The sequence below is a fragment of the Mus musculus genome, chromosome 4 (genome assembly GCF_000001635.26).
Source record: "Mus musculus strain C57BL/6J chromosome 4, GRCm38.p6 C57BL/6J".
NCBI lineage: Eukaryota > Metazoa > Chordata > Mammalia > Rodentia > Muridae > Mus > Mus musculus.
Genome location: NC_000070.6, coordinates 83,623,928 through 83,651,398, shown reverse-complemented (window position 1 = coordinate 83,651,398; position 27,471 = coordinate 83,623,928). Strand labels below are relative to the sequence as shown.

General features: G+C 42.1%; 1 protein-coding gene across 7 annotated transcripts in view; it reads right to left on the bottom strand.

The window, feature by feature from the left end:
* Positions 1-27,471, bottom strand: part of Ccdc171 (coiled-coil domain containing 171) — a 340,735-nt gene that overhangs the window by 214,745 nt on the left and 98,519 nt on the right. For all 7 annotated transcript variants that reach the window (XM_006537992.3, XM_006537991.3, NM_001355378.1 and 4 more), the window contains one exon: positions 15,657-15,759. In XM_006537992.3, coding sequence (XP_006538055.1) covers positions 15,657-15,759 — 103 coding nt within the window. The remainder of the gene's footprint in view (positions 1-15,656; positions 15,760-27,471) is intronic.

Sequence of the window (27,471 nt, the reverse complement as noted above, 5' to 3'; positions counted from 1 at the left end):
TTATATATATGTTCTATTACCTTCTTCTAAATCAATACTACTGATTAGTATGATGAGCAGAGAGGAAACTTTTAAGATTTTGAAGCAAAGTGGTCTATTCTCTAAAGATAGCTATTCTTAAGAGGTGACTTTGGACTTGCTACTGGTCATCAGCTAATAAAGGCATGGCCGCCAATGGGCCATGTGACCTGGTGTGGACCATCACAAAAACAGTTGGTGACTGATTCACCAACCTATAAACTTCACTCAGTCATCACATGAAGTGGTACACATGAGACTGGTCTTGGACTCAACCTGAGAGCACAAGTTAGTTGCATGGGCAAGTAATATAGACCCTATAGATATTATCATCATCATCATTATTATTATTATTATTATTATTATTATTAATTCTCTCTTAAACCATACTTGGGATGCTTGGAATGTTCCCCTTAACCAGATGACTAATGGGAGGAGATGAACCTCAAGGTGTTTGTAATGTTACACTAACACCACTCAAAAATAGATAGCTACAAAGGCACTAAATCCCCACTAGAGAATGGCTCTGAGAGACAATAAGGAAGTCAGTCTGGGCAGAACATCTAGAAAAGGCTTGACTGTTGTCATCCTTGCACCAAGACGGTCATAGATATAAATATATGCCAATTTATGAGCAATATCCAAGCGTTTGGCTAAACAGTCAGACCTGAAAAATGGATAAGTAAAAAATTGGTAACAGAGTTGCAAAGGAAGAGTACCTGGACTGCCTTCTCCACACAGGCCATGGACCCAGCTCAACTTCAGTAGTGAACAACCTTAATAATCACCAAGACGAAATGAAGCATTTTATGGCTATAAGACATCTTCTTCCCCTGATACCTGTGCCCGTGCTCAGTTGAAGGAGTCATGGCAGCAAAATGGAGGTAATCCTCTACCTCAACAGTATGTAACTTGATTCACCTGCGCTCTCCCGATTACAACCCCTACTGAGTACCAAGTTATCACCAACAAAGACAAACAGAGGGTCTATCACAGGACATCAAGCATTGGGTAAATCAGTCAACGACCAAGTAGCAACAGAATTATGTTGAGGCATTTCCATGGACAGTGTTTTGTTCTTATAAGATATATGTGTACAATTTTCCTTACCTGACCATAATATTTCTGATGAAATCACTCTCTAAAAATTTTAAAAAACACCTATGTCCTATCATGTGTTCAAACACCATTACTTCAAAACCAGAGAACTCTTTATAATGTTTTCATAGAAGTCACTGTGCCTACTGGTGCCATTACTTTGGAGTATCTGGCAAACACACAAAAAAATTAGTCAAGTGGCAACTGAAAACTCGCCGTGTCAGACAGATGGCAGCAGTTTCGGCCTGAGGCTAAGACCCTCCAGGAAGCAATACACTCTGACCCAGCAGTCAGGAAGTGGTGTTGCTTTTCCCTGTCAGGATCCCTGGGTCCTGACACGGAACCCTGAAAACAACCCTGGCTTGCCCCACTATCCCTTTTCACGATGCAAGAGTGAAATATCTGTTTCCCTTCCCAGACTACAGGCTTGGCCGCTTTAATTCTTAATTCTCAAGCAAGAATGGCTACAAGAATGAGCTACAGCAACAGTCCCATTAACACAGCTGATCTGGCTGCTACCTAGTCTCCATGCAGGACCACATGGCAGGGTCATGGGAACAAAGACAGTTCTTTCTGTACCAGGGAAGCTGGAATTTATTACCAAGGGGGAAATATTAGTAAGGAGACCACAGAAAGCCTGGTACTACATCCGGGTGTTAGGAAGCCAGGCTTGGCAGCGCATGCCTTCAGTGTTATCATTTGGGAGAGGCAAGCAGATAGTGGAAGTCTAATTTGGTCTACATCGAGTGTCAGGCCATCCAGCACTGTACAGTGAGACTGAGCTCAAAATGAAAACCAACAGTGAGTTAACGGAAAGGGAAGGAAACCATAATATACTATAGATGGAAACAGAGTAAGAAAAGATGGAGAAACTATTCCAACTGAGTCCAAAAGCAGTGCTGGCCTCAATTGTTCCCCTGTTGCTGTGTAAACAGTACCACCAAAAGCAACCTGAGGAGGAAAGTATTATTTCAGCTTACAACTTCCAGATCGAGCACCATCACTGAGGGAAGTCAGAAAAGGAACTCAACCCGAGAGCCTGGAGGCAGAAACCAAAGCAGAGCAGAGGCTAGGGAGGAACTCTATTGCTTGCTTCCCATGGCTTGCTCAGCTTGCTCTCTTATATAACTCAGCAGCATAAGCATCCACTCAGGAGACAGCCGCCTTCCTCACCGCACCGGTAGTGAGATCCTCCAGTTCAAAAGCTGGGCAGTGCAGTGGTGGACAGGGTATCGACCATCAAGGAGATGATACACACAGGAAGCTGACCGAACCATTGTTCTGTGCGTGTGTGTATGAGTGTGAGTGTGTGTGTGAGTGTGACCCGACTCATTCATTGATACATATATATAATGTAGACTAAATATTTCTCTGGTTTCTAATACTACTGTATGTCTTCAACTTTTTTATACATTCATATGCATAAAACTAGGGCCATTTTATCAGCAAGTGTTACTTTGAATACAATTCATTTAAAAAAAACATAAGTAACCAGCCAAGCGGTGGTGGTGCAAACCTTTAATCCCAGCACACATAGGTGGATCTCTATGAGTTTGAAGCCAGCCTGGTCTGCAAAGAGAGTTCCAGGACAGCCAGGGTTACCCAGAGAAACCCTATCTCAAAAAAGATCATAAATAACAATATGATTGCTTTATAAAACATAAATAAGTACTGAGTCATGTTTAATATTTAGAATTTTTAATTATGTAAATATTTTCTTTCTGTAGTACTATAAGCTCTATAATTTAAAAGTTAAAAGAAACCAAAGTTAACAAAAATCAGAATGAAACAAAAAAAAATTCACTTACTTTGATTGAATATAATTTACATCTATGGAAAAGGAACAAGAAATGTAGAGAACAATAGTGCATCTTCAAACATTACAATGAACAAATGGACCAAGATTCATTACTGCAAAAGCCTTTGAAGTTTGGGTACAGCCACTGTACTGGTCACTCTTCTGCTGTCATAAAACCAGAGCAAGGAAGAAAGGGTTTATTTTGGCTTAAGATAGAGGCCATCACAACTGGGAAGAAATGGCAACAGTCAGGAAAAGCATGGCAATATGACAGCCGGCTGGCCACATCTTCATCCACACCAGGGATCATAGGTAACAGCAAGTGGGGCTAGACACTAAAGCTCAAAGCCTGCCCCAGTGCTGTGCCTCCTCCAGCTACACTCTCCACCTCCAGGTTACATGGCCCCTCCAAACAGCTCCCCTGAGGTTGCAAACACAAGAGTCTCTGGAGCCATTCTCAGTGAAATCACCACAACTGTGAAGTGAAAACTGGTGAGAGCTATGAACAGGAGAGAAGGCAGGGCCCCCCAACCACAGGAAGACAAGCAACAGGAGGCTGCTGGAGTGGAGAGCAGTTATTACAGAGTTGAGTACTCCACAATTACTTTATTGTAACTACTCACTATCTCTAACGCATCTCTGTGAAGAGATGAAGCAAGAGAAATGGTTTCTATCTTTGGCCTTGAAACAAGGTACATATCTGAAACAAAATATTCTGACATCTGTGGGCATTCTTTGTATTAGGAAAAGCCAATAACATACGTGGTCATATACTTCTAAATACATTCCATGTATTTACACAGATTTGGGATATTACGGAGTACTCTTAGCGAAATCACTCCATAGGATCTCATGAACTAGATCTATGAGAGTTTGCCCTCAGCCTCTGTAACCCAAGAATCTCCAGCAGCAGGACTTCCAACAATGTTCACAAGATTAATCAAAATTCCAAAGTGACATAGGCCTGGGAAATAATCTCTCTTTGAAAGAAATCAAAGGAAGAGAAAAGAAAGAAAAAGTCCAGTTTGTTTTCCTGACTTTCCTAAAAGGACTCCCAGAAACTGCCCAACTTAATATTAGGCAAGGTTTACATACCTAAAAGCATCCAACTCTGGCTATTCGTGTGTGTGTGTGTGTGTGTGTGTGTGTGTGTGTGTGTGCGCGCGCGCGCATGTGTATCTCATGAATGCAGTGCCAGTGGAGACCACAAGATAGCATCAGATCCACCAGAAGTGCAGCTCCAGACAGCTATACACTGCCACATGGATGTTAGGAATCAAACCCTTGTTTCTAGCAGAGCAGCCAGAGCTCTGAACTGCTGAGCCATATCTCCATTCCCCTGTGGCTATTATTTCCATGGGTTCTTTAGTCTGTCCAAATACAAGGAAAATAGTATTTCTACAGTATTACAAATTCAAGGACAGAAAAGCTAAAGGAAAGTCCACCATAGTGAAGATTCAAGATTGAACCACAAGGAAAAATTTGTCAACAGTCAGTCTGGTGTCTGCCAGCTTTAGAGTACAGCAAACACTATATTAGAAGAAATATTATATTTGAGGCAGAAGACTGCATGACTCAAAGCAGAAATAGACCCTTCCCCCAGCCCTCCATCCCCACCAGGGGAGAACAAAGGGGATTTAAGCAGTACTGCTTCAGTATCCATAGCAGGCAGGAAACAAAGGACAGATAAATGTCCCTGCCTGAGTACAGGGAGGCTGTCTTGTCTGACAAAGAAGCAATCACTGAGAAGTTTCTACACTACATAAAGAACTGCACACCTTCTTCACCTAAAGTCAGTCTTTCTGGTGACTACCACAAGCTCCCAGAGACTACCATAATTTAGAATACTTCATGACTTCACTGATAGCTACAGAAATTAAAATGTAAAACAAAGCCAGCCATGCTGTTGTACACCTTTAAACCCAGCACTCAGGAGGCAGAGGCAGGTAGATCTCTGTGAGTTCAAAGCCAACCTGGTCTGTATAGCAAGTTCGAGACCATCCAGGACTATGTATCAAGACCCTGTCTAAAACAAAACAAAAATCAAAAAATTTAAACAGACTTCAGCATTCTCTAAAAACACTTATGTTTTTAGTCATAGTCATTAGCTTCCACGTGACTACTTTATACCATATATTACCCTATACATTAGTGAATCTAGACAACTTAGATATGGTAAGAAATGCAGTAAAGAGTGTGTCACAAATGTGTGACAATAATAAGTGCTCTGGCACACAAAAAAAATGAAACTATGCAGAGGGTAAGTTTCAGGGACACTTGAACATGGGCTCGAGGACAGTAGAAAGGGGCTATGCAGGTATGCACCACGAAAACAGCAACAGCAACAATAATAGCCATCCATCTAGAAAGAGTGTCCATTGTAAAGCCTAAGATGAGAATGCTTGGTGTGCTCAAGAGCAGAGAAGAAGACAGAGGCCCAGAACCCAGGCAGGGGGATTAACAGCAAGTGAGGTCAGTAGATGAGAGAGATAGAAGCTGACCACTGCTAGGATTCTGGCTTCTACATCATATGCAAAGCCTGGGCAGTTTGGAGCAAAGGAAACCCATGCTCTCACAAGTGTTTCTGCTGTCCTCTTCTGGCCTTATTGAAGAATAATTGACTACGAATTCATGCAATAAATGGTTTGCTGTATATTCACACTGGGAAGTGATTCTCACAATCGAGTTAATTAACACATCCATCATTGTATATAATGACTACTTTGTGGGCTGGGGAGGGCAGCAAGGACACATTACAGTCTAATCTCTTCACAACTTTGTAATATAATATACAGTGGACTATTATTAACCAGAGTTATGATGCTACAGGTTGGGAGCCCCAAAACCGACTCATCTTCTAATTGAAAGTTTAGAGCTTCCATGTTCACTCATCATCCTGACAGTCAAGAAAGAGGACTGAAAGGAGCATGAATGGGAGCACGGAGAGCAGTGCTCAGGCAGAGCAGTGCAGGAGACCTCAGGAAATGGGGTGTAAGTGCCACACTGGTGAGAAAATAAAGGTATGCTCTGTGTACGTAAAGTCCTAAGCACTCCTGGACTAACTCAAACACTGATCACCTGCTATCTGAAGACAAACTCACGGTTCAGAAAGCTTCCTAGTATATGCAAGCACAAAACCCAAACACTGAGCAACTACTGTCAGAGCTGGACTAAGATTAATTCCTCATAATAATTTTCAATCATTTCACTTTAATTAAACAACAGAATTACCTAATATTTGACAGCAATTACTGAGAACAGCTCAACATCTAATAAGCAACTACTTCATTTTAATGTTGAATATTTAAATGAAAAACAAAGAAGGCTATGTAATGATTTAATAAAATTGCAGCTAAAAACATATCAAGGATAAAAACAGATTGAAGAAAATACACAACAGCAATTCAACCTGAACTAGGATAAGTTGAAACAGAATCTACTGTAAGAACAACACAGGGATGAGGCAGGTCCTAAGTCAGTATGTGAGTCTGTGAGAAATGGCTCCCTCACAACAGCTCATAGAGGAGAATCTATTAATGAAACTAATGACAGGAAGGTAGGCAGTCACAGAGTCAACACCACATCATGACAGACCAAAACAGACAAGTGCAAAACCAACTCCATATCCAAGCCTAGAGGGTCAAGAGGAAAGTACCCTGTCACCTCACTCTGGAAAGAGCCAGCTATGAAATAGGATCCACCTGGTCTGAGGTGCAGATACTGAAAGCTACTTCACGGGTGGACCCACACTGAGCATGAGCGGAAATAATGTCCTGACTGTCTTCTCCCAACCTCTTAAATCTCCTATTGGAACCCACTGTCCAAACTTACTGAGAAGCCAGAAGGCAAAGGAGCCCAAGCGATGGGGGTCAGCTTCACAAAGCACAAGGCTAAACATGCACCAAAGGAGAATGCCTCCGCCACGGCCAACAGCAAGTGACTGTCACCAACTACTGACACAACGGTGCCTCTATACCAACCCAAGAATCATTAGCCAAGGGCACGGTCCACGCCTGGCAATGCATCTCCCATAACGTGTAGTGTGTACACATGTGAGCAATCTGAGGTTTAAAAATACAGATACTGGTGCCAGTAAGAAGAATTAGCGGAAAAGCACTGGCCACTGACCACCTGAGTTCTATCCCTGGGACCCACATGGGAGAAAGAGAACTCAAATTACACAAGCTGTTTTCTGACTTCCACTGACATGCTGTGGTGTGCGAGTGTGTGTGTGTGTGTGTGTGTGTGTGTGTGTGTGTGTGTGTGTGTGTGTGTGTGTGTATGCACACACACACTTTAATTCTTTTAAGATTTGTTTTTCCGGTCGCCATCTTGGTCCGAGACCCGCCGAACTTAGGAAATTAGTCTGAACAGGTGAGAGGGTGCGCCAGAGAACCTGACAGCCTCTGGAACAGGCAGAAGCACAGAGGGGCTGAGGCAGCACCCTGTGTGGGCCGGGGACAGCCGGCCACCTTCCGGACCGGAGGACAGGTGCCCGCCCGGCTGGGGAGGCGACCTAAACCACAGCAGCAGCGGTCGCCATCTTGGTCCGGGACCCGCCGAACTTAGGAAATTAGTCTGAACAGGTGAGAGGGTGCGCCAGAGAACCTGACAGCTTCTGGAACAAGCAGAAACACAGAGGCGCTGAGGCAGCACCCTGTGTGGGCCAGGGACAGCCGGCCACCTTCCGGACCGGAGGATAGGTGCCCGCCCGGCTGGGGAGGCGGCCTAAGCCACAGCAGCAGCGGTCGCCATCTTGGTCCGGGACCCGCCGAACTTAGGAAATTAGTCTGAACAGGTGAGAGGGTGCGCCAGAGAACCTGACAGCTTCTGGAACAGGCGGAAGCACAGAGGCGCTGAGGCAGCACCCTGCGTGGGCCGGGGACAGCCGGCCACCTTCGGGACCAGAGGACAGGTGCCCACCCGGCTGGGGAGGCGGCCTAAGCCACAGCAGCAGCGGTCGCCATCTTGGTCCGGGACCCGCCGAACTTAGGAAATTAGTCTGAACAGGTGAGAGGGTGCGCCAGAGAACCTGACAGCTTCTGGAACAGGCGGAAGCACAGAGGCGCTGAGGCAGCACCCTGCGTGGGCCGGGGACAGCCGGCCACCTTCGGGACCAGAGGACAGGTGCCCACCCGGCTGGGGAGGCGGCCTAAGCCACAGCAGCAGCGGTCGCCATCTTGGTCCGGGACCCGCCGAACTTAGGAAATTAGTCTGAACAGGTGAGAGGGTGCGCCAGAGAACCTGACAGCTTCTGGAACAGGCAGAAGCACAGAGGCGCTGAGGCAGCACCCTGTGTGGGCCGGGGACAGCCGGCCACCTTCCGGACCAGAGGACAGGTGCCCGCCCGGCTGGGGAGGCGACCTAAGCCACAGCAGCAGCGGTCGCCATCTTGGTCCCGGGACTCCAAGGAACTTAGGAATTTAGTCTGCTTAGGTGAGAGTCTGTACCACCTGGGAACTGCCAAAGCAACACAGTGTCTGAGAAAGGTCCTGTTTTGGGCCTTCTTCTTCGGCCAGGAGGAGATCCAAATACAAGATATCTGCGCACCTTCCCTGTAAGAGAGCTTGCCAGCAGAGAGTGCTCTGAGCACTGAAACTCAGAGGAGAGAATCTGTCTCCCAGGTCTGCTGATAGACGGTAACAGAATCACCAGAAGAACAATCTCTAAACAGAGTCAACTATAACTACTAACTCCAGAGATTACCAGATGGCGAAAGGTAAACGTAGGAATCCTACTAACAGGAACCAAGACCACTCACCATCATCAGAACCCAGCACTCCCACTTCGCCCAGTCCAGGGCACCCCAACACACCCGAAAACCTAGACCTAGATTTAAAAGCATATCTCATGATGATGGTAGAGGACATCAAGAAGGACTTTAATAAATCACTTAAAGAAATACAGGAGAACACTGCTAAAGAGTTACAAGTCCTTAAAGAAAAACAGGAAAACACAATCAAACAGGTAGAAGTCCTTACAGAAAAAGAGGAAAAAACATACAAACAGGTGATGGAAATGAACAAAACCATACTAGACCTAAAAAGGGAAGTAGACACAATAAAGAAAACTCAAAGCGAGGCAACACTAGAGATAGAAACCCTAGGAAAGAAATCTGGAACCATAGATTTGAGCATCAGCAACAGAATACAAGAGATGGAAGAGGGAATCTCAGGTGCAGAAGATTCCATAGAGAATATCGGCACAACAATCAAAGAAAATGGAAAATGCAAAAAGATCCTAACTCAAAATATCCAGGAAATCCAGGACACAATAAGAAGACCAAACGTACGGATAATAGGAGTGGATGAGAATGAAGATTTTCAACTCAAAGGTCCAGCAAACATCTTCAACAAAATTATTGAAGAAAACTTCCCAAATCTAAAGAATGAGATGCATATGAACATACAAGAAGCCTACAGAACTCCAAATAGACTGGACCAGAAAAGAAATTCCTCCCGACACATAATAATCAGAACATCAAATGCACTAAATAAAGATAGAATACTAAAAGCAGTAAGGGAAAAAGGTCAAGTAACATATAAAGGCAAGCCTATCAGAATTACACCAGATTTTTCACCAGAGACTATGAAAGCCAGAAGAGCCTGGACAGATGTTATACAGACACTAAGAGAACACAAACTGCAGCCCAGGCTACTATACCCAGCCAAACTCTCAATTATCATAGAGGGAGAAACCAAAGTATTCCACGACAAAACCAAATTCACGCATTATCTCTCCACGAATCCAGCCCTTCAAAGGATAATAACAGAAAAAAACCAATACAAGAACGGGAACAACGCCCTAGAAAAAACAAGAAGGTAATCCCTCAACAAACCTAAAAGAAGACAGCCACAAGAACAGAATGCCACCTTTAACAACTAAAATAACAGGAAGCAACAATTACTTTTCCTTAATATCTCTTAACATCAATGGTCTCAACTCGCCAATAAAAAGACATAGACTAACAAACTGGCTACACAAACAAGACCCAACATTTTGCTGCTTACAGGAAACTCATCTCAGAGAAAAAGATAGACACTACCTCAGAATGAAAGGCTGGAAAACAATTTTCCAAGCAAATGGTATGAAGAAACAAGCAGGAGTAGCCATCCTAATATCTGATAAGATTGACTTCCAACCCAAAGTCATCAAAAAAGACAAGGAGGGACACTTCATTCTCATCAAAGGTAAAATCCTCCAAGAGGAACTCTCAATTCTGAATATCTATGCTCCAAATACAAGAGCAGCCACATTCACTAAAGAAACTTTAGTAAAGCTCAAAGCACACATTGCGCCTCACACAATAATAGTGGGAGACTTCAACACACCACTTTCACCAATGGACAGATCATGGAAACAGAAACTAAACAGGGACACACTGAAACTAACAGAAGTGATGAAACAAATGGATCTGACAGATATCTACAGAACATTTTACCCTAAAACAAAAGGATATACCTTCTTCTCAGCACCTCATGGTACCTTCTCCAAAATTGACCACATAATAGGTCACAAATCAGGCCTCAACAGATTCAAAAATATTGAAATTGTCCCATGTATCCTATCAGATCACCATGCACTAAGGCTGATCTTCAATAACAAAATAAATAACAGAAAGCCAACATTCACATGGAAACTGAACAACACTCTTCTCAATGATACCTTGGTCAAGGAAGGAATAAAGAAAGAAATTAAAGACTTTTTAGAGTTTAATGAAAATGAAGCCACAACGTACCCAAACCTTTGGGACACAATGAAAGCATTTATAAGAGGGAAACTCATAGCTATGAGTGCCTTCAAGAAAAAACGGGAGAGAGCACATACTAGCAGCTTGACAACACATCTAAAAGCTCTAGAAAAAAAGGAAGCAAATTCACCCAAGAGGAGTAGACGGCAGGAAATAATCAAACTCAGGGGTGAAATCAACCAAGTGGAAACAAGAAGAACTATTCAAAGAATTAACCAAACGAGGAGTTGGTTCTTTGAGAAAATCAACAAGATAGATAAACCCTTAGCTAGACTCACTAGAGGGCACAGGGACAAAATCCTAATTAACAAAATCAGAAATGAAAAGGGAGACATAACAACAGATCCTGAAGAAATCCAAAACACCATCAGATCCTTCTACAAAAGGCTATACTCAACAAAACTGGAAAACCTGGACGAAATGGACAAATTTCTGGACAGATACCAGGTACCAAAGTTGAATCAGGATCAAGTTGACCTTCTAAACAGTCCCATATCCCCTAAAGAAATAGAAGCAGTTATTAATAGTCTCCCAGCCAAAAAAAGCCCAGGACCAGACGGGTTTAGTGCAGAGTTCTATCAGACCTTCAAAGAAGATCTAACTCCAGTTCTGCACAAACTTTTTCACAAGATAGAAGTAGAAGGTATTCTACCCAACTCATTTTATGAAGCCACTATTACTCTGATACCTAAACCACAGAAAGATCCAACAAAGATAGAGAACTTCAGACCAATTTCTCTTATGAACATCGATGCAAAAATCCTTAATAAAATTCTCGCTAACCGAATCCAAGAACACATTAAAGCAATCATCCATCCTGACCAAGTAGGTTTTATTCCAGGGATGCAGGGATGGTTTAATATACGAAAATCCATCAATGTAATCCATTATATAAACAAACTCAAAGACAAAAACCACATGATCATCTCGTTAGATGCAGAAAAAGCATTTGACAAGATCCAACACCCATTCATGATAAAAGTTCTGGAAAGATCAGGAATTCAAGGCCAATACCTAAACATGATAAAAGCAATCTACAGCAAACCAGTAGCCAACATCAAAGTAAATGGAGAGAAGCTGGAAGCAATCCCACTAAAATCAGGGACTAGACAAGGCTGCCCACTTTCTCCCTACCTTTTCAACATAGTACTTGAAGTATTAGCCAGAGCAATTCGACAACAAAAGGAGATCAAGGGGATACAAATTGGAAAAGAGGAAGTCAAAATATCACTTTTTGCAGATGATATGATAGTATATATAAGTGACCCTAAAAATTCCAACAGAGAACTCCTAAACCTGATAAACAGCTTCGGTGAAGTAGCTGGATATAAAATTAACTCAAACAAGTCAATGGCCTTTCTCTACACAAAGAATAAACAGGCTGAGAAAGAAATTAGGGAAACAACACCCTTCTCAATAGCCACAAATAATATAAAATATCTCGGCGTGACTCTAACGAAGGAAGTGAAAGATCTGTATGATAAAAACTTCAAGTCCCTGAAGAAAGAAATTAAAGAAGATCTCAGAAGATGGAAAGATCTCCCATGCTCATGGATTGGCAGGACCAACATTGTAAAAATGGCTATCTTGCCAAAAGCAATCTACAGATTCAATGCAATCCCCATTAAAATTCCAACTCAATTCTTCAACGAATTAGAAGGAGCAATTTGCAAATTCATCTGGAATAACAAAAAACCGAGGATAGCAAAAACTCTTCTCAAGGATAAAAGAACCTCTGATGGAATCACCATGCCTGACCTAAAGCTTTACTACAGAGCAATTGTGATAAAAACTGCATGGTACTGGTATAGAGACAGACAAGTGGACCAATGGAATAGAATTGAAGACCCAGAAATGAACCCACACACCTATGGTCACTTGATCTTCGACAAGGGAGCCAAAACCATCCAGTGGAAGAAAGACAGCATTTTCAACAATTGGTGCTGGCACAACTGGTTGTTATCATGTAGAAGAATGCGAATCGATCCATCCTTATCTCCTTGTACTAAGGTCAAATCTAAGTGGATCAAGGAACTTCACATAAAACCAGAGACACTGAAACTTATAGAGGAGAAAGTGGGGAAAAGCCTTGAAGATATGGGCACAGGGGAAAAATTCCTGAACAGAACAGCAATGGCTTGTGCTGTAAGATCGAGAATTGACAAATGGGACCTAATGAAACTCCAAAGTTTCTGCAAGGCAAAAGACACTGTCTATAAGACAAAAAGACCACCAACAGACTGGGAAAGGATCTTTACCTATCCTAAATCAGATAGGGGACTAATATCCAACATATATAAAGAACTCAAGAAGGTGGACCTCAGAAAATCAAATAACCCCCTTAAAAAATGGGGCTCAGAACTGAACAAAGAATTCTCACCTGAGGAATACCGAATGGCAGAGAAGCACCTGAAAAAATGTTCAACATCCTTAATCATCAGGGAAATGCAAATCAAAACAACCCTGAGATTCCACCTCACACCAGTGAGAATGGCTAAGATCAAAAATTCAGGTGACAGCAGATGCTGGCGAGGATGTGGAGAAAGAGGAACACTCCTCCATTGTTGGTGGGATTGCAGGCTTGTACAACCACTCTGGAAATCAGTCTGGCGGTTCCTCAGAAAATTGGACATAGTACTACCGGAGGATCCAGCAATACCTCTCCTGGGCATATATCCAGAAGAAGCCCCAACTGGTAAGAAGGACACATGCTCCACTATGTTCATAGCAGCCTTATTTATAATAGCCAGAAACTGGAAAGAACCCAGATGCCCCTCAACAGAGGAATGGATACAGAAAATGTGGTACATCTACACAATGGAGTACTACTCAGCTATTAAAAAGAATGAATTTATGAAATTCCTAGCCAAATGGATGGACCTGGAGAGCATCATCCTGAGTGAGGTAACACAATCACAAAGGAACTCACACAATATGTACTCACTGATAAGTGGATACTAGCCCAAAACCTAGGATACCCACGATATAAGATACAATTTCCTAAACACATGAAACTCAAAAAAAATGAAGACTGAAGTGTGGACACTATGCCCCTCCTTAGAAGTGGGAACAAAACACCCATGGAAGGAGTTACAGAAACAAAGTTTGGAGCTGAGATGAAAGGATGGACCATGTAGAGACTGCCATATCCAGGGATCCACCCCATAATCAGCATCCAAACGCTGACACCATTGCATATACTAGCAAGATTTTATCGAAAGGACCCAGATGTAGCTGTCTCTTGTGAGACTATGCCGGGGCCTAGCAAACACAGAAGTGGATGCTCACAGTCAGCTAATGGATGGATCACAGGGCTCCCAATGGAGGAGCTAGAGAAAGTACCCAAGGAGCTAAAGGGATCTTCAACCCTATAGGTGGAACAACATTATGAACTAACCAGTACCCCTGAGCTCTTGACTCTAGCTGCATATGTATCAAAAGATGGCCTAGTCGGCCATCACTGGAAAGAGAGGCCCATTGGACACGCAGACTTTGTGTGCCCCGGTACAGGGGAACGCCAGGGCCAAAGGGGGGGAGTGGGTGGGTAGGGGAGTGGGGGTGGGTGGGTAAGGGGGACTTTTGGTATAGCATTGGAAATGTAAATGAGCTAAATACCTAATAAAAAAAAATGAAAAAAAAAAAAAAAAAGATTTGTTTTTCCTTTTCCAGTTCCTATAAGCAGAACTGGAGTCAAGGGTAGCTGTTGGTTACCATGTGGTTGCACGGAACTGAACCTAAGTCTTCTGGAAGAGCAACCAAGGCTCTCAGCCTCTGAGCCATCTCTCCAGACCCCATAATTTTTATTTTAAATCATTACTAAAAATAAGAATAAAAAGTTACATGTGAACTTAATAAAATCACAGCTAAAGGCATGAAATATACCCGCAGACTGAAAATGCTTCCGTGCATAGTGCATGTCTAACAGCTTAGCAGCTGCAAGATCCGCAGGCCCCGAGCTAGAGCACTGGCTCCTATCAGATCCTTTCACTGGCTCCAGGGCAACAAACTTCCCCAAAATTCCATTTCCTAAAGCAGTCCCTTCTCACCAGCTCAGGGTGGCCCATGCCTTGAATCAGGCAGCAGAGGCAGGTAGATCTCTGAGTTTGGGGCCAGCCTGGTCTACAGAGTGAGTTCTATAGTTCTATGACAGCCTGAGCTACACGAAGAACCCTTGTCTTAAAACCCACTGTCCCCACCCCCCAAAAAGCTCCCTTGCCAAACCACTTTCAATTACCTTCAAATATATGTATAAGGGGATTTAATTTTATGTCCTTAAAAATATAATCACATCATAAAAACAACTAAAAAAATTGAGGCAAAAGAAAACAGAAAAATAAAAGTTTCAACTTCAAGCCACTGTAAGCATACAAGATGCAAAACCACAAAAAAATAAGATAGTAGATATTGTAAACATGGTTTGTTAGTAGTTCCCAAAGCATTTCTACCCAATATTGTAAGTTCTTCAGTCTGTTCAAGTGGGTTAATATGAAATCAAAATTAATTTAGCTAAGCACTACTATCTCCAGAGTGCATATATGTACATGAGGAGATGGGCTTAGAAAGCAACGGTATAGAACACACACTCCTACAGTCTGTGTCCTGCATAACCTTTTGAATGCGTGACCTTTAAGTTGCTGAAGGTTGCCTCAGAATTTGGCTCAGTTTGATGGAAACATCTGTTCCCCTTGCAGGTATACTGTAAGGACTCTTCTCTCGGTTGGATTCAGAACACAGCAAGGAAGCCCTTGTCTGTCCAACCACACAGACTTCACCACTTGTAAATCAAGTCTGAGAGGACAGCAGCAGGCCCTCACTCCGTCACCCTTTCCCAGGCAGCCAGGCCAGCTGACTGCTGTGAGAACCGCTCTTATCATGTCATCAAATCAAAGCCTGTTGAGATGAGGGACTGTCAGAGGCATCTGCAGAATTCCCAAACTGGAGTGACTTCCGAGCACTGACAGATGCATCTGTCAGCTTACACCTCCAACTAACCTGATGTCCACTGCGCTGACACGCTAAAGCTGCCCAAGATGGATTCCAGTTCTCTCACGTTATTCTCGCATGTCTCCACTAGGAAGGCCTGGTGCTTCTTAGCCTTTTCATTAAGGAGAAAAAAGCATAGATAATAAGGTTACATACTATAGTAGCTCAAGATTTTACTGTGAATTTATATAGCGTAATTAAGTCTCAACAAGACATTAATTGCCCAATTCAAACCCATTACTAATAGACTCTGACATATACATTTTACTTGGTCAAATGTGCAACTATACAAAGTCTTAGACGTTATGTACTGAGAACTTAGTGCTGCACACTTCCTACGTACTTTGTACATACAAACCTTTCTATCCTCAAAGTAATGTTATAACAAGAGATAAACATTTGATGACAATAAAATTGAAACAGGAGACTGGAGGGATGGCTCGATCGGGGAAAGTGCTCACTGCACATGCATGGCGGCCTGAATGTAGATCCCTAGAACCCATGTGGAACCCACGTATCACCATACATACAGCCATGATCTCACCACTGGGGAAGCAGAGACAGGAACATCTCAGGAATGCAAGATCAAATCCACAAGCTTCAGGTTCGATAAGGACCCTGTCCCAAAAGATATGCTGCAGAGCATGAAGAATATCACACACTGTTGGCCTTCGGCCACCACTCGCGTGTGCTTGGGTGAGTATGCATACATGTATGTGTGGGCATATGTGCATACATCACATGCACAAAAATGAATAAAAACTATTTTTAAACTGAGACAGAAAAACTCCACAATACTCTTTTTAAGACCCTGCCTGCAGCCACATGGCAAGCTGTCAGAATGCAAGAGTGAATGCAGTCGGAACCAACAAGCAGAGCGCAGAAGTCAAGCGATGGTATTAGCAGTGAAGGGGGAATACCAGATACAACGTAGGTGGAACACCCAGCCACTCCACAGTGGGTTACACGGCACTGGCTGGACTCCACCACACACACACACACACACACACACTCACACACACACACACTCACACACACACACACACACACTCACACACAAATAAAAGGAGGAATCAAGATGAAGACTAAGGATTCAACTACAGGAACTGGGTGGATCTCGGTGCTGGGTGGGAATGACCGAGGCCACCGAGGCTGCTGTTCTCTGCCTTTCTTGCTTGTTTGCTTGCGTGCCTGCTCAGAGTTGGCAGGGAGAGTAAAGAATTCAGTGTTTGCTCAAATTTCAGGGAAGGCCAGTCCCTGGCCCCAGCTTGGTGCCTGGTAACAGGTCTTAAGCGAATATGTGAAAATGAGCAGTTTTGTGACAGGCAGCTACCTGTCTGACAGCCACTACCGCAGAGCCAGGGGTGCATATGGGAATCACTTAGAGGCGCTGTCTAAGACTCACCGTTAGTGTGTTTGCTGGGGAGGGGAAAGAGCCCAGACAGTCTTCAGGAACTCTGGCATCTCTAGCCAACTCAGAAGAAGAAAGGGGAAAACTGGAAAGTGTCACATCATGGAAAGAATGTTTGACGGAGAGTTTCAATTGTGCTCCTTGCTACAAAAAGGCCAAGCAAAAGGACTAAGAGCTGCCCACTGGGCATGGCATCATTACTGACTTTAAAGAAATGTCTTTGGCCTACCCCATCCAGGGATCCATACCATAATCAGCCACCAAACGCAGACACTATTGCAGATGCCAGCAAGATTTTGCTGACATGACCCTGATGTAGCTGTCTCTTGTGAGACTATGCCAGTGCCTGGCAAATACAGAAGTGGATGCTCACAGTCATCTATTGGATGGAACACAGGGCCCTCAATGGAGGAACTAGAGAAAGCACCCAAGGAGCTGAAGGGGTCTGCAACCCTATAGGAGGAACAACAATATGAACTAACCAATACCCTGAGCTTGTGTCTCTAGCTGCATATGTAGCAGAAGATGGCCTAATTGGCCATCATTGGGAGGAGAGGCCCTTGGTCTTGCAAAGATTTTTATGCCCCCAATACAGGGGGATGCCAGGGCCAGGAAGTGGGAGTGGGTGGGTTGGGGAGCAGGGTGGGGGGAGGGTATAAGGGACTTATAAGGGATAGCATTTGAATTGTAAATGAAGAAAATATCTAATAAAAAATTGTTGAAAGGAAGGAAGGAAGGAAGGAAGGAAGGAAGGAAGGAAGGAAGGAAGGTAGGTAGGTAGGTAGGTCGGTCGGAAGGTCGGTTGATCGGCCGGCCGGTCTTTGGCTACAATGTAGCTGTAACCCAGACTGTAATAGGTTGCAGAAGAGATAAGCCTGTTTTTTTGTTTTTTCCTAACCACTGTATAAAATGAAGAAATAGAAACAAACTTAGGAAAACCCTTCTGTGGTGAGAGGGGAAGGAGAAAAAAAGAAAACAGAGTTGAAATGGAGAAGAGGTCAAACAAGAGCTGTTTTTTATTGTGAGAAAACATAAGCTTATTTAAAAGCTGATGAGATCTCTCACTAGCAGTGACAGACTGCTTACAAATACAAAACAGGATAAATACGGTGGGACAAAATTACATCCTTAGAACACAGAAACCCTCTTGTCCACGGGGAACTGCTCCAAGGTCCAGGAGGAAGCACAGGCAGCACTGGGCAAATGCATACTATATTTTTCTGTACATATATAACTACGATAGAGGTTGTTTATAAATTAGGCACAGCAAGAGGTGAGATAGAACAATTTAATCATAGGCACTATTCTAAAAATATCGATTTTTCTTTCAAAGTATCTTATTCTGCCTTCATTGTTTACTTAGAGGATTGTAGTTTGAAGCTGTTGTGAGTGGGGAGCTATCTGAATTGTCAGGATCACCACTCTTGTGCTTGGGGAATAATTAAATGAAATAAGGTTACCTGAACACAGGCATCTGTGACATTATGATGATCCCTCCTGGTCCCTGGGGATGCTAATGATTAACAGGCAACTAGTGTATACACATGGGTGCCTCGTGTGTCCTGGGCAGCAGGATGTGGAATGATGTTTTTATTCAAACTTAGGGATTCTTCATTTCTAGAATCTCCCATTTAATATTGTAGGACTATAGTCGGTCTCAAATAACTAAAAGCATTAACCGAAGCTAACAGTGAGTTTCTGATGGTTAGGAATGTACAGTGCCTGCCTCGTGTGCTCAAGATCCTGGGTTCAATTCACAGCACCACAAAAACCGGGTCAGGGGCTACTGTGTGTATATCAGGATTCCATATTCAGGTCTTAGCTCAATTACCACTCCAGAAAAGTTATCTTCAGACCCTGGCTATGTCAACTTCTTTTATCACAGGCTTCCTAGCCCATATCATAGTAATGCTGTGTTTTCAATGTGTATAGCTCAAAGAAGCCTCATGAAGAGGGGGTTATTTTTGCCTTCACCAATATATATTTAGCACGAGGTCAACACCTAGTATCTAAAATGATAGGTAGATAAATAAATGATGTCCTCTTTTGTATAGTATGGAAAGAACCCTAAGACATAGTGGTCTGTTTGACATATTTCAGGGATAAATTCCACTGAATTGTAGTATAAAATTCCTTTTTTTCTTCTACTAAAACTTGTGTTTGCTGGTCTCATGCTGAGAATTTTATAGTTGTATTAAAAAGGCTACTTACTGTATGTAGCTTTCTTGTGTCTGTGCCTGGGTTGGCTACCAGTGTGGTATCACTAACCACAGAATGAAATACAAAGTTATTCTCTCTGGTTTTTTAGAGAAGCTATATTAAATCTTCTCAAATGGTTAGAATTTACCAATGAAGCAATATAGCTTGTGCTTTTCATTTTAAGATTGTTTTCCTAATTAAAAATTTAAACATCTTACTTGGTTTTCTGTCTCCTTTTAAATTATTTTGGTAGTTTCTATCTTCCCAGAAAATTGCCTATTTTAACTAAATTATCTAGATGTTAGCAAACAGGTATTATCTTATAATAATATTTATTTACATTTTCACTTTTTATGATACACTGATTCTACCCTGTCACTGTAAGATATGCCTATGTACCTATTGCAACATTTTTATTCCAAAGTCTATTTTGATCAATATCACTCTAGCTCCAAGTGGCTATTGTGTGCACAATATTTTATTCTCCATTATATTGATATATTATTGTATTTAATGTTCATTGAAACCTCTACATGATAAAAGTTGTTAGTGCTATTTTACAAATGAGCAAACAGACCACAGGAATAATCACTGTAGGTCACACAGCTGCTATGACATGGGAATGGCACTAAAACTCAGTTCAATTTGTCTCCAAAATGTGTTCTTTCCTGCAAAAATTAAACATCAAGACTGGGCAGAGCAGAGCAAGCCTTTAATCCCAGGACTCTGGAGGTAGTGGCAGGTGGATCTGTGTGATTTCAAAATTAAATGGGCTCATGAACAGACAGTTCTCGAAAGAAGAAACACAAGTGGCTAATACATTTTTTTAAGTGTTTATCCCCCTTAGCTTTCAGGGAAGGGCTTACTAAAGGACTTCAAGGTACAGGAGCTGGGCTATAGATGTGTCTGCTGAGGTTGGATTTCACAACTCTGCATTTTGATTGGTTTTCTGTAATGATTCTGTCAAAATAAATTTTTAAATCATTTTTAACAATTGCTTTTAGTTTTGGGATTATAATTACATCATTGTCTCCATTCCTTTTGCCTTCTTAGACCTTCTCATGAGCCTCTCAATGCTCTATCAAATTCACAGCCTCCATTCTCATTACCTGTTGTTACATAATATGTGTGTGCTCCTAAATACATAAATACATCTGCACAGACTGTATCCTGTTATATATAAGTGTGTGTGTGTGTGTGTGTGTGTGTGTGTGTGTGTGTGTGCGTGCACTTGCAATACAGTACTGACCCTTTGGTACTGCCTAACGGATCCGTGTGCTCTTCACTGGAGAAGACCCTCTCTCCCCCTCTCAGCAGTCCTTAGTTGCCTGCAGTTCTTTACGTAGGGCTGCGGCCTCCGGAGCTCCCCCATCCACATTAGTATGCCTTTTGACATCACCCTTGTTCAGCTCATGGTTAGGCAGCCATGTTAATAAGACTTCATAAGTGTCTTAGGTGCAGGAGTTATGTTGTACATGTATCCTGGGGCCTGGGCTGCACAGCTCTGCACTTGACTGGTTGTGTTTTCTGTAACAGCCTCTATCTGTTACAGAGAGAGGTCTCCTTGATGAGGTGAGGGTTACACTTGTATCTGACGATGTGAAGCAAGGAAGCTCAGATGAGAGATAACACGAGATGTTTGTTTCCTGGGTCTGGGTTACATCACTTAATATGATCTAGTACTGTTCCTTTACCAACAATGCTTGAAGATGGATCTCACCTAAGTCCTCAGGAACTCTGGTAAGGGGCACTGATGTGGCTTCAGTTGGCTATATTTAACAGTCTGAGGAGTTCTCCTAAGCTTTAGGCACCTTGAATCTAAGAAATCTTTTTTAAAATACTTTAAAAAGAAAAAAAAAAAAAAAACTACTTCAAAGAGCTGAACCGATGGCCCAGCAGTTAAGAGCACTGACTGCTCTTCCAGAGGACCCAGGTTAGATAGAGTTAAGCACCCAAATGGCATCATACAACCATCTGTAACTCTAGCTCAGGGGATTAGCTGTCCTCTTCTGGCTTCCATGGACACCAGACACACAAGTAAGTGGTACACAGAAATATGTGTAGGCAAAATACTTATAAACATAGGTAAACAAATATTTTTTTAAAAAACCACTAGGATTTGTCACTCAGTCAGAATAGCTTTTATCAAGAAAGCTGATAACAAAGACTAACAGACATTAACTCAAAATCGAATTATCTACCAATGGTAGGTTTTATAAGTTAGCACAGCCATTATAGAAGTAAGTATGAAAGTTTCTTGAAAAACCAAAGCTAGAACTATCAAATGATCCCACCATATCCCTCCTATGTATACACCCAAGCACTATAACCTACCACAGAGAGATTGGCACATCCACATTTAGTGCTGCACTATCCACAGCAGCAAAGAACTAGGAGCATCCTGGGTGTCCGTCAGCAGGTGAGAGGTTACTGAAAACAAGGTATACACAAACAACAGGATTTTGCTCAGCTGTAGAGAAAAATGAAACTGGAGGCTGGAGAGATGGCGCAGTAGTAAAGAGCACAAAATACTCCTCTAGAGGACCTAACTTCAGGCTCTGGGCACCCTAAGCTCACAACTGCCTATACTTTCAGTCCCACCCAGGAATCTGTGCCCTCTGGTCTCTATGAACACTGTCCACACGTGCACATGTGTCTGCATACACTTGCACACATGCACATACACACACCTGCACGTACACACATGCTTAAAAATAGTAAAATTAAATATAGAAAAGTTATGAACTTTGCAGGAAATAGATGGATCTGAAAACTATTCTATTCAACAAGGTGGTACAGATTCAGAGTACATACATTATATGCTTTCTCGTGTGGTGTACTGTTAGAATGAGAAGAACCCCCACATATAGGCTCATATCTTTGAATACTTTATCTCCAGCATTTGTTAAAAGAGGATGTTCACTTTATAGCCATAAGCAAGAACAGAATATGGAGAGAGGGGTCTGGAGCAAAACATAATCTTGTCCCCCAAAGGTTATACCCTAGTGACCTACTTTCTCTAACAGAACCCCACTTCAAAAGTTTCTACCACGGGCTGGAGAGATGGCTCAGTGGTTAGGAGCAACGACTGCTCTTCCAGAGGTCCTGAGTTCAATTCCCAGCAACCACATGGTGGCTCACAACCATCTGTAATGGGATCTGATGCCCTCTTCTGGTATGTCTGAAGAGAGCAATGGTGTACTCATATACATAAAATAAATAAATAAATCTTTAAAAAAAAAGTTTCTACCACTTCCCGATAATGTCATCAAATTATGAGTCCATCAACAGATTGGTCTGCTAATTAAATTAGAGCTTTCATGATTCTATTACTTTTCAATGATTGGATCTACTATCTAGGGACCAATAATTTAATATTTCAAGTCTTTCAAGGGTTACTTTATATACAAGTTATTACAGGGTCTTCATATAAATCAAACTTTCTCTTTCTCACTCTCTCTCTCTCTCTCACACACACACACTACTTAGCAGTGTCAATCAGAGAGATGGTGATATTTACATGAGTTAAAACAGTGCTCATGATATTATTACTATTTTTCTCTGTGAACAATAGCAACCAATAATTTTATCACATTTTTTACAATAAAATATTCAATCCATTAGTTTTGAACATGCCCAAAAAAATTAGAAAAATGCTTTAGACAAAATCCAATAGAAAATATTATCAAAGAACATTAACTTTGCCACAAAGCATAACAATCAAAAAGCACTTCCAAAATTCTATCTAATGAGAGCAATCTTTGTTGTTATGCAGTAAGTTAAGTCCCCAAAGCATAGAAGATGTTCACATAACTTTTCAATCATAAGTTCTTCAGAGAATACAACATTCTTTTCGGCAAAATCTCACGAGAACTAAAATTCCCTTTTCAATATATGGTCTCTCCTAGAGCGCTAACTAAATATTACTGAGTAGCAGGAAAACAAATCTCAAGAAATGATGAACTTAGGGAAATTTCATTGAAGCAAGCACCAGGCAAGTCATAATAATAGCAAATTGAAAATGAAAGCTCCCCGGTTTCAAAAGAAGAGAGTATCAAAATCCAGCTTTGTCTGTCAGTAGCTACAGCTACTGAGCTCCGGGCTGGTTTTAATAAGCAAAATTGCTAAGCAGCTTATACTAGAAATACAGTTTCGCTGATTGTTCAATTCATGGATTTTGAAATCAAAAGGTACATTTTTTAAATGTAAAAATGTAAGGTTTTTTTTTTCTTTTTTAGCATATGAAGGAGCAGGTATAGTACACATGGCTTCCAGGAGAGGGTGTAGGAGCCATGGAAGCCGGAGCTACAGGAGGCTGTGAGCTGCTCAGAGGGATTCCTGAGAACTAAACTCCCCACGTCTGAAAGGGCAGCACACACTCTTAATGGCTCGCTCCATCCCCTTGATCAATATATTTTAAAGGCAAATTCTTCCAAGATTCATGTCCCATGTTCATGTGAATATGAAACTAATGTTCTGCATCCTTTAAGTATTATGTTGAAACTCAATTCTGTGACATTCAGAGTCACCATAAGCCAATAATTTACTAACCAGACAATGAATAAGAATTTCAGTGTAATTAAATTCACCTAGGTTTATAACTGTTAAATAAAGCTTTTTAAATTAAAAAAAAAAAAGGTCTGGGAATGGGGTACAACCTTTGATCCCAGCACTTGAGAGGCAGGCGGATCATTGAGCATTTGAAACCAGCCTGGTCTACACTGTGACTCCAGGCCAGCCAGAACTACACAGTGAGGCCCTGACGACAAAAAATAACAAAACAAAACAAAACAAAAAAACCCTTTGGCATTACCCACTTTGTATTTTCCAAAAATGTGTCCTATATTTGTTGTATGTCTTGAAACAGAGGAGCAAATTCTTTGTGGGTGGCTTACTACTACCTGGTGTATCCTGGGTTAGGTTATCTCTAAATTATCTTTCAGTTCTAAGCGTAAGTCTATGCAGGGCTGGGTTACACAGTATTATTTTTTGCTTCAAGACTTCCTGAAGCCTATGTATTTTATGACTAGCACCATGACTTCACTGAAACTATTGAGGAAATTAGTTAATTAAATAAAATAAATGGATTTAATTTTTCTCCTCCAATGCAGCAGAGAAAATGAAGAGCAAGACGTGAACAGGACCCAAACTAGAAACGTACTGTTGGTATGAAGAGTGAACTATCCATGAGAGGCTTATGTTACACATTTATCTTATAAAATCAAAATGCCTACGATTAAAATAAATTTCAGAAAGATTACAGAGGACCACAGAAACAACTTTGTTCCCAAAATTAATAAGCCAAAAAAGCAAGAGGTAAAAGTTTCTTCGTGAGTCAAATTCTCCTCATAAGAAAAAGTATTAATTCAAAGCATCAGACAGAGTTTTAAGATATAACAACACAAAAACCCTATTTTGTGGCTTTAAATTTTTTATTAGATAATTTCATTTTTGTTTTCTTTTTCCTAGTTTGGGGGTGTCATGTGTGTGTGTGTGTGTGTGTGTGTGTGTGTGTACACGTATGTAGGTGTGGGCACTGTGCATGCGGAAGCTGAGGTTGATGTTAGGCCAGCCTTGGCTGCCCCTCCACCTGGCTGAAGGCAGAAGCAATCCAACCAGGTGTTACCTAGCACCTTGTCTCCGTATGCTGAGAACAAAATCAATAAAGGGGTGTATAAAAACATGTGTAGATAACTTTGCACTACAAAAGGCTAATAATATAAAGTTTATACTCATATATTTTACCATAATAAGAAACAGAGAAAACGAAAACATAGGGGTAGTGGCAATTTGGGTTTCTTTTAAAAACACAGAAATACTATAAGGATATGTTTTTGTTTTACTACCAGGTGTGGGACATGGGACCACTTCAGACTGTCCACAGCAGCTGACTATGATTTGCCTCATGCTCTAGTAAGGGCATGATTTGCCAGCTGCAGTTTCTTTGGGTGATGTTTGAGATTCTGTGGACTCTTTAGAGGGTATATAAATGCTAGGGCCCTGAGAGTGGACAGGTTACTGGTGGCTGGTTGTGGTTGGATGCCATCAGTTGCTGTTTGTTAAGTCGTCATACACAAAATAGAAACAACAAGAAGAAATTAGATAGCCTGACAGGGAAGATCAAACTTTCCCCAAGGAATTGACGCCCCTAGTCAGCAGGAAGCAATCTGAAGATAACACCATCCCCCTCTCCTCTCTGTCCTTTTGTCTCTTCTATCTAATGTTAAGGGATTGAAAGAATGGAAGAGGGAGTGGATAATGTAGAAGAAAAAAGAACCCACAAAGTAGCAAAAGACCAGCTACATGGGTGGATAATTCCAATCCCAGAAGCCATGAGTGAGGACATAAAAACGCCAGCGGCGGGTGGGATGCCTCCCTGCCATCTGTTGGTCAGAAAGGCCTCAGAAGCCCCCACGCTGTAAAGGCTGCTACAACTGCTCTTGGTTGCCCTCAGAATTAGGAGGGGTACCCTGATGCTGAAGACACCGTGCACACTGGTTGCAAACATAGAAGAATCAATATGGAACCAAGCTGGAAGCTCCCTCCCTGCTGGCTATTGTACATAGTACCTGAAGGTGCAGCGCAGGCTTTGCGGAGAACACTCACCCAGTTTTACCCAGTGTAGATCTTGAGATTCAGCCTGCCAGACAAGATGTGCCCACTGGTACAGTAGGAGCTTGACTTACGGGAGTGTTCTACTCTCATCTCCGTTGCTGTGATACAGCACTCCGACCAAAAGCAATATGGGTTTGTTTCAGGGTTCGGTTAACTGTACATCTCTGGGGGAAGCTGAGGCAGGGACTCAAACCACGGAGGAATGCTGCCTGCTGGCCAGTTTGCTCATCCCTAGATAGCTTTCTTACAGCCGTGGAACCCCTTCCCAGGGAACAGCGTCGCTCACAGTGGACTGGGTCTTCCTACATCAGTTAACAATCAAGACAATCCCCACAGACAGGCCCACAGGCCAGTCTCAGCTGGGCATTCCTTCTCCTGATACACTCCCTTCTCAGGGATAGCTAGGTTGTATGAAGTTAATAGTTCAAACTAAGTTAGAAAAGAGATTAACAAACTATCTTCTGACTGGATTTGAGGTCCAAGCAGAGGAGAGAAACCATGTCTGCTTCCACAAACCAGGACAAAAAGTCAAATCTGGGAAGGTCATAGGTCCTGAGGGAAACATACTACGCTAATTTTATTAAATTGTTATTTAATAAATATTTTAAACATTGTGTGCTGTCTTTGGCCATATCAGAGTTTCTTTTTGCAGTGGATGGCTGTAAACAGAGTCTGTTCAAAATGCTAAGAATAAGTGACTGCTGAGTGTCCAACCCCAGGACACTGCCCTCACCAAGTCTGTGTCTGGGAGTACACTGTAAAAGTGGAGGCAGAAAGAAAATAAGAGCTGCATGATAGACAGGCGAGCTATAAAATGCTATCCTATAGGCATGACATGGCCACTGCAACCATGAACTCACAGGAAGTGCACTTGCGTGCACCTAGACCGATGAATTTTGACTAGGCCTGTCAACAGTCAGTCAGATGGAGGAGGGGCTCCTGGAGACCTGTTCCTCCATAGGGATGGATTGGCTACTTAGAAATGCTAGAAGTGAGAGAGTAACTGTCTTTCAATTGTGTAGTTACTGCTGAGCCCAGTGTTCCAAAGAATAGCTCTGCACTTGAACTCATGTGGACAGGCCTGGTTAAACTGAGTCACAAGACTAAACAAAAGACATGGGAAGGCCCTTATAGGGAGAGTGGAGTTGCCGGCAATGGGGAGGGAACCATGCAAGGGTGGGCATGAGCGTCCTCAGAACACATACTTATACACACCTACATGTGGGTGCTCAACTGTGAAAATGAACTGTATTAACAAAAACAGATCATTCAAAAATCCACTAGTTTTCAGCTTCCTGTCTTTTCTTTATTATCAGCGTACCAAGATTTACTGACAGCAATGACAGAGGAATACGAAAATCAAAAGAATATAGCAATAGAATTTAGGAAATGCAATAAGCTAATAACTTTGTTGAAATAAAAATATACTTATTAGCAATAGAATTTTCATTTAATTAATTTGTCAATAAAGGATATTCAAGTTTGCTAATACAGTTAGGTAAGGAAACAGAACAGTAATTTTAACCAGGGTCAGCACAATGACTCAGCGGGAGAGCCTCTGCCCCAGCCTGACACTCAGGACTTTGACTCCCCAGAACC